Below are 9,168 nucleotides of genomic sequence, written 5' to 3'. Positions count from 1 at the left end.
CGTATAAGACCCTTTAAATTTAAGGATTATAACGTAAATTTAACATGTGAAATATGGTCATAAACGAAATATAATGAAAAACGATTAAGCACAAGAATTAACCTTCGGTCCTAGTGCAATTCGGCAATGAGAGATCAAAGTAGACCTCCTCCTAATTGTTGCACCCAAGATCGTCTAAGAATATGCCCTTGTGCTAGAAATGCGTTCTCTAATTGCCTTGCAATATTGAGAGAACTTGATGTGAGTTTTTCGAGATGTGAGATCTAGGTTTCAGAGAGAAAATGATCTCCAAAACCCTAATTTTGTTGTCAAAATGAATTAGGTTTCAAAAGGAGAGAAGGCTCTCCTTTTGTTGCCTCGGTCCGCGGGTCACTAGAGGAGGGAGTGGGCTTTCCACTTTCTCCTCATTTAACTCGTGATCCGACTGATCCGACTCGTCTCGCTAAAATGTATATGACGCGGTTTTTATTATAAATCGTCATCGGTTATCGGCTATTAAAATATCAACTAATAACACGGGTTAGTTGAAGTATTAATACATGTCCGACAAAGACGATATTGTATAATTAATTTATTCAATATACATTAATCGAATATAAATCGTTTACATTCAATTTACGAATTAATCGCTTAATTCGCTTAGCCCATTTTATTTAATCAAGTATTAAATAAAATATCTCAACATCACGTTTGACTAATTACTAGTCAATAACTCGGACTAATGGTTAGTCAAAATTGGCATCAACATGTTGTATTTTCATCGTCACGTCTCTCAAACGTATCCTATAGGTGTGACTTTTAGGGACCAGTTGATCACCGCCATCTGTATGACAATAACGTCAAACTTATCTAGCAAGCCAAACATTATTGATAAACGTGGATCAACTGATAATAATACCAAAAGTATGCCCTTTGATCCTTTTAGAGATTCATAAGTCCTTGCACTAACTGTTAAGGACACCAGCCCCAACAATTAGTTCAACTACTTTGAATAAATTAAAGAGATGGGATTTGGTTGAAGGACTTCCCTCAATCAAGTTTGATCAAGAAACTTTATGTGACTCATGTGCTCGTTGCAAACATGTGAGATCATCGTTCAAGCCTAAGAGAATGGTAAGCACTAATGAACCACTAGAACTCGTGCATATGGATCTATGTGGCCCAATGAAGGTAAGAAGTAGAGGCGGATCCAGTTATGTCTTCGTTCTAGTTGATGATTACTCTAGATATGTTTAGCCAATATTTCTCAACTCAAAAGATAAAACTTTCAAAGAGTTTGTAGTTCTAATGAAGCTTGCCCATAATAAATATAAATCAAAATTTGTTTCTATTCGTACGGATCATGGCACCGAATTTGATAACCATGCATTTGTAGAATATTGTAGGGAGAATGGTGTTGGGCATAACTTCTCATCACCACGAACCCCACAACAAAATGGTGTTGTTAAGTGTATGAATAGAACATTGGAGGCCATGGCACGCACTATGTTGTTATGTAGCGGTCTACCTTGTAATTTTTGGGCTGAAGCAATTAGTATTGCATGCTATGTTCATCGTGCTTTGATTAGACCTATTCACAAGAAGAATCCTTACGAGCTTCTTAGGGGACTTAAACCTAACATATCACTTCTACGTTGCTTCAGGAGTAAATGTTTTGTCAATAATGGTAAAAATAGATTGAGGAAATTCGATCCTAGAAGCGACGAAGCTGTATTTGTCCTTATGCATCACACACTAAAGTGTGTAGCCCTAAGTAAAAGAGATGAGAGATAAGCTAGAGAGAGAAAAGCTCTAAAATTAAGGAAACCTAAAAAATATGACAGCCGTTAAGCTCAATAACCATAACCGTTTTTCGCCTTTACAAAAAAAATCAGCTTCATCTTCGGCTACTGTTGCTAAGAATGTGTTGTTGGGTAATTCTAGAGCAGGATCTTCACAGCTGGGACCTAAAGTTGCTACCTTTAGGGGTCCTACTTCTGCAGAAGCTACAAAGGTGCGATCTTTACATGAGATGCAGGGGATCCATGTTCTTAACCTGTCTGAGAAAGAAGAAATCAATTCTCAGGATGGGTGGGTGCTTAGACAAAATGGTAAAGATCAGCCGGTCATGGAGTCTATTGCAGAGGAGGATGAGTTGGTGGAGCTGCTTCAGTTTACATCAGAGGATATACAACCTGAGGTAGAATTTTGGAAAAACTCTGTCTTTGTTATGTTTTAGGCGGTAATCCGCCATGGAAGCTTATTGAGGACTATATCTATGATGTTTGGGGAGATTTTGGCGTTGACAGAGTGTCGTTCTTGGATAATGGAATTTTTCTTGTTAGGTTTACTAAACAGGGTAGTAGGGATGCTTTGTTAAAATCTGGGTATTATTTGTTTGATAATAAACCTATTGTTATTAAACCCGGGAAGTTTAAATGTCTCGAATTAGAGAAGGGTAAGGTTGATGTGGTCCTTGTTTGGATTCGTCTTCTTTGGTATACCACCTGAAATTGGGGGAGATGTTTACCTAAGATAGCTGGTCTTGTGGGGAACTTTGTTCAATTGGATGGACCTACTGTTGATAAAGTTCAGTTAAGCTATGCGAGGGTTTTGGTAGAATTGAAAATGGATCAGAGTTTGCCTGATATGGTTAAGTTTCTAGATGAACATGGCAAGGTGGTTAATGTTTCTGTTTCTTATGAATGGAAACCTATTACCTGTACTAGTTTTACTGGTATAGGTCATCTTGCTACACAATGTAGGAAGCCTGGTCCTAAAAAGGGAAGAAGCAGGGTCCAGGAAGTGTACCTAAATCAAAAAACGTTTCACAACAAATTTGGAGGCCAATTCAGAAAGCTCGGACTGGTGTGCAGTCCCCTACTATTCTTACACCTGAGGCTTTCCCTCCTTTGGGTCAGGTTAAAATGACTTCTGTAGTCAAATCTACACCTGCTAAGCAGATTATGAGGATCAATAGGCAAGGGGGGTTGGCTGGTGTCAGATTGTCTGGGAAATTTAGCCCATACACCTTTGCTGATGTCTTGGTTAATAATGCTACTCCTGGAGGGGGAGTGGTTGAGAGTGGTAAGGACCCTCCAGTAACCATCTCTGATGCATAGTATTGGTTTTTGGAATGTTAGGGGTCTTAATGACCTGAATAAGCAGAAAGTGGTCAAGTGGTTCATGCACAATAATGGAGTTGGTTTATTTGGCTTGCTAGAAACTAAACTAAAGCCTAGTAATTTACCAAAGAGACCTACTTCTATTTGTGATGGTTGAGTGTGACCACTAACTGCATGTGGCATAAAGGGGGGAGAATTTGGTTGTTTTGGAAATCTGATTGTTTTGATATACAGTTCTTGGCTTATAATGCTCAATATATCCATATGTTTGTACAGTCTCAAACTGATGGTAGGAAGTTTTATTTGACAATGATTTATGCTTATAATGACTTACATGAAAGGGTGGAGCTGTGGGATTTTCTTAAACAAGTGGCTACTAATTGTACTGACCCTTGGCTCTGGCTTGGTGATTTTAATACTGTTCTTTCTCCTGTTGAAAGACTTGGTGGAAACACTACTGAGATTTAAATGGAACAGTTTCAAGAATGTGTCTCTTTATGTTGTATGGATGACATCTCTGCTACAGGGGCACTTTACACCTGGTCTAATAAGCAGGCTGCTTCTGATAGGCTGTATAGCAGACTGGACAGGGCAATGGGGAATCTTGAATGGATGGCTATGTATGGTGATTATATTTCACATTTTCATCCTGAGGGTCTTTTTTATCATTGTCCTTGTACTGTGGTGCATAGGAGAGCTGATTTGGGAGAAAAAAGAAATTTTAAGTATTTCAATATGTGGAGCACAGCTGCTGACTTCAAACCTAGTGTGCTTCATGTTTGGAGTAGATCTTTTCCTAGCACTAAAATGTTTGGAGTAATGAAGAAGTTAAAAGCTCTCAAACCAGTTCTGAAGAGGTTAAATACTGCTTGCTTTTCTGATATTGAAAACATTACTACTATTGCTAGTTTGGCTTTGGCTAATATTCAGCAAGCTTTGGTGGACAATCCTGAGGATGTAAATCTAATTCAACAGGAATTGGACTTAGCTAGGGATCTTAAGGAGCTTACTGTGGCAAGGGATAGTTTCTTATCTCAGAAAGCTAAAGTCCAATGGTCTATTTAGGGAGATTTAAACACTGCTTATTTCCATCATGCCATTAATAAAAGAACTATGATGAATAAGGTTTTCCAAATTGAGGATAAGGATGGGAGACTTTGTACTGAGGGAGCTGATATCCAGATGGCTTTCTTGGATTATTACCAGGTTCTGCTGGGTTCTCATACTCAGACTCTTTCTGTACAGCAGCAAGTGGTGACTGCTGGTCCTTGCTGTACTGAGGAACACTGGCTCATTCTAGCCTAGCCAGTTACTATAGAAGAGGTTAAACAATGCATCTTCAGTATTCCTAATGGTAAATCTCCTGGGCCTGATGGATACTCAAGTCAATTCTATAAGGATGCATGGGATATTATAGTAGATGAGGTTGGAGCTGCTGTTATCAACTTCTTTGAGGCTGGGAGGCTTTTGACTCAGGTTAACTCAACTGTTATCACTTTAATCCCTAAACTGGATCGACCTACAAGTGTTAAACACTTCAGACCCATCTCTTGCTGTAATGTCCTCTATAAGGCAATTTCCAAGATTATGTGCAATAGACTAGAAAGGATCTTACCAGACATTATTAGTAGGAATCAAGGAGATTTTTTTAAGGGGAGAAGTATACTTGAAAACATACTCATTTGTCAAGATCTGATTAGATTGTATAATAGAGGTATGGTTTCACCAACATGTATATTCAAGCTTGACTTACAGAAGGCCTATGATTCAATTGAGTGGCAGTTTGTGGACCAAATGTTAGATGCTCTTAACATTCCTGAGCATTTTAGGAAGTTGATTATGCTGTGCATTACTACTCCATCTTATACTCTTAATTTAAATGGTTCACACTTTGGATATTTTCATGGCAAAAGAGGATTGAGGCAGGGAGATCCTATTTCTCCTCTCATTTTTTGCATTTGTATGGAGTACTTGACTAGGGTTATGGAGTATGCCAATAGAAGATGGTACTTTAGATATCATCCTCTCTGTAAGAGCCTGAAGTTGACCCATCTTCTTTTTGTTAATGACTTGCTTATGTTCTGTAAGGGTGATATCAAGTCAATTATGCTTCTGCTGAGGGCCTTATCTACTTTCTCTGCAACTTCTGGCTTGAGGGTCAATGCTTCTAAGTCAGAGGTGGTGTTTAATGGGGTCCCTAATGAGGTGAGAATGGATGTTGTTCAGGTTTCAGGATTCCAACAAGGGGTGTTACCCTTCAAATATTTGGGAGTTCCCATCCAACCTGGCAGACTGTCTAAAGCTAATTGTCATATACTTTTGGATAAGGTGGTTCATAAGATCAGAGGCATTGGTGCAAGGAAATTAAGCTATGCAGGCAGGCTTGTATTAATCAACTCTGTGTTAAATACTCTCCATAATTATTGGGCTTCTATATTTCTTATCCCTAAAGGTGTTATTAGAAGAATTGAAGCAATTTGTAGAAATTTCTTTTGGAGTGGGGAGTCTGAATATCACAGGGTACCTCTGATAGCTTGGGATAAAATTTGTTGCAGGAAGAAGGAAGGTGGACTAGATATAAAAAGTGCAGAGGTGCGGAATAAGGCTACTGTTGGTAAATTAGTCAACTGGATATATACTAAAGCTGACATGTTGTGGGTTCTATGGATTGATCATGTCTATCTAAAAGGAGCTGACTGGCATTGTTATCAACCTCCTCCTGATTCCAATTGGAACTGGAGGAATGAAGGGGTTAGAACTCGTACAAAGCTTAACAACTTTTGCTCATTCTACTCTTTCCTCTCAATCATTGAGCCAACAAATATCAAAGAAGCACTTGCAGAGCCTGATTGGATCGTTGCTATGCAAGAAGAGCTACAACAATTCGAACGGAACAAAGTTTGGCATTTGGTTCCGAGACCTAAAGACCGAACTATTATTGGTATAAGGTGGGTTTTCAGAAACAAGTTGGACGATACGAGATTTATTGTACGAAATAAATCCAGATTGTTCGTACAAGGGTATAATCAACAAGAAGGAATTGACTATGATGAGACCTTCGCTCCTATAGCCAGACTTGAGGCTATTATGCTATTAATAGCTTTTGCAGCTCACAAAGGAATTAAACTGTTTCAAATGGACGTTAAGACAGCATTTCTTAACGGTTATTTGAATGAGGAGGTTTTTATTGAGCAACCTCCAGGATTTCTTGATAGCAAGTTTCAAAACCATGTTTTCAAATTAGATAAAGCCTTGTATGGTTTGAAACAAGCTTCTAGGTCTTGGTACGACAGATTGTCAAAATATCATCTTGAAAGCGGTTTTAAAAGAGGATCTATCGACAAAACTCTATTCTTGAAATCTGAAAAATTCGACTTATTTGTTGTACAAATTTATGTTGACGATATTAGTTTTAGTTCAACTAATAATCGTTTATGTAAGTACTTTTCAGAATTGATGACCACTACACTCCATTTACACGGTCCAATGTCCCATTTACGGGTCCATTGTGGTTCTTCTTATATTTGTCGCACAAATACATGTAAATTTTATTTAAACATCGTATCATGTTTAAATGCTTCCAATTAATTTCGTCTAAATCACTCCGTAAATATATGTGTACCGCTACACATATAGTTTACGTACCAATACTAATCACATTAGTCAATTAGTACTAATTTAATAATTAACTGCTTAATCATTAATTCCCGTCTCAAATAATATATTATTTAATTATCGCATAATTAAATAATAATTTCGTCACCTCGAGTTCACAACTCGATATATCTCTAAATCAATCTAATCGACTAATCTTTTAGTCATTTTATCAAGGGACTAATTTAAATTGTATCTCATACAATTAATTAGCTTTCGTGTTGGGGCTCGTTCCTTTAGGTGTGACCGAAAGGGATCAGCTGAACACCGCCGTCTCACGACAGTAACGTCAAACCCTAGTTGGCCAACCGTTACCGATATACGTTGATCAGCTGACTAGTATTGCCAATGAATATCCCATGCATATTCCTTAATAAGATTTAATAATATTATCTCGCACTATTGTGGAGGACAAATACTCTAACAATCTCCCACTTGTCCGAGACAAGTTGTGCGATGATTATAACACACAATTGTGGATAAGTCCTTATCCCAACAATATCCTGCTTGTACTCTACAAGGGTGTGTTACCGATTCTCTTGTCCGTTTTAACAACAATCTCCCACTCAATGCAAGGTGTCTTTCAGGTCGCACTTGCACATGAACATATCGTGAGTGGTTTTCTCGATCGGGAGTGTGATTACCTGAGCGGAAAAATCTCCAACAGATTACTTCCGAGCGTGGCCACGCATTTGTAGTCATAACTCCTCGAGTGGCCAATTCCTGTCTGCCCTATCTATCCTATTGCACAATATAGATCACCATGACCCAGTAGATGTCCTTTGGCCCCCTTTCACGGCATGACCTAGGACAAAAACCAAAGTCACTCGAAAACTGTACAGGCTCAGATAATAGTCTCCGGTTTAAAGAATCGACTCATAAGTATATCATAGAAGTCCTTGCCACGACCAGGCGTCTGTAATAGATCTAATGGACTCTATAAATGTCACTGCCCGGCAAAGTGTCCCACAGTCTGCCTATGTAAACGACTAGTCATCCTTATGACCTTATGGTGCTGAACCTACCATCAATCATCTTACAATCTAGTCACTCTGAGACGTCACCTCATTAAGTGACTAGGGGCTAATACAATGTTCATCCTATTCACTTGAATTGGGGTTCAACATTGTCTCCACAACCAATTCGGATAAACAAGGTATTCTTGTTTTCAGTCAAACTGAATAATTGAGTTCTTAAAGAGACTCAAACAATGAATGCGAACATGACTTACGTAAATATTAATACGTTATCCAATATTTACATAACGATCTTTAGCAATTAAGGTATACTCTTCAATCACATTGAGATGACATAACCATCATGTCTACCTTATGCCTACGGCTTTGGTTAGAGGATTAGCAACAGTTGCATCACTCTAATTTCTATTTCTATTTTCCTTTGTTCTATGCAATCTTTTCATCACATAGAGCCTTTCTAAGTACATGTCTAAACAAGTTTTAGACTCTGGTTCTAAAGCCAGTCAAACACTCCCACTGTTTTCACAGTCTCTCGGGGGACGATATTCGGCTAACAGAACTACTCTAGTTCCATTAAAACCCGGATATCAATTATCTCTTTTACAGCATCGGATGTTGTAATGTACTTAGCTTTCGTTCATGATTTGTACGTATAACACTTATACATACACATCCTTCATATGACATCTTTTATGTATGACTCCTCATACATATCTGCTTTATACATGTATAACTTCTTATACATATATGTATAACTTTTTATACATATTATTCTTTATGCACATAGCACTCTTATATGCTAACCATTCCTTAACGAGGCTCATAACATCTTATAAGCATAGGAATGTAATCGTGTAACCCTTTTACACGAAATTCATTAATACCTCCAGTCAAGAGTAAATCTTTAGTGCTTCTCAAGTACTCAAGGATGCTCTTGATAATCATCTAGTGACACTCACTAGAAAATTATTGGTAATGACTTCTCATATTCTCAACATGATAAGTCCCGACGAGAGAAGCTTTTAGCATATTTAATAGATCTTGCAGCGGAAGCACAAGAGATCATATTTGTTGTTCAACAACTTGAACGAGTCAAGAATCTTATCACATAAGTCTCTTGACTATAATAATAATATCCATGGAGATCTATCTCATTAGATCCGGATATTTATGATGCGCCATGCTACTCTCAAATATTCACCCGAGAATATTTCAAGTCACTAATATGTCAAACACATATTTAGACTAATAAACATCACCTTAGCTACATTTCTAGTCACTAATATGTCAAGCACATATTTATAATAAGAAACTCACTTTAGCTCCCACTAAACTCCATGTATCATCATTGTACCTCGACACTCGAGTAATACCATTTTGATAGACTACATGATTGAACCCAAAGTTCCAACTCTTTGACGTATATAGCTCAC

The 9,168-nt window shown here is 37.9% G+C and overlaps 1 protein-coding gene across 1 annotated transcript; it reads left to right on the top strand.

Annotated features, from left to right (window-relative positions):
- The first annotated feature begins 3,572 nt into the window (after window positions 1–3,572).
- Window positions 3,573–4,169, top strand: LOC141641274 (uncharacterized). The gene has a single exon (XM_074449945.1). It carries the CDS (start codon window positions 3,573–3,575, stop codon window positions 4,167–4,169), a length of 597 nt encoding a protein of 198 aa, XP_074306046.1.
- The last annotated feature ends 4,999 nt before the right edge of the window (window positions 4,170–9,168 follow it).

This window comes from Silene latifolia, chromosome 2 (genome assembly GCF_048544455.1).
Source record: "Silene latifolia isolate original U9 population chromosome 2, ASM4854445v1, whole genome shotgun sequence".
In the NCBI taxonomy this organism is placed as follows: domain Eukaryota; kingdom Viridiplantae; phylum Streptophyta; class Magnoliopsida; order Caryophyllales; family Caryophyllaceae; genus Silene; species Silene latifolia.
This window is presented reverse-complemented; position numbering and strand designations above follow the sequence as displayed.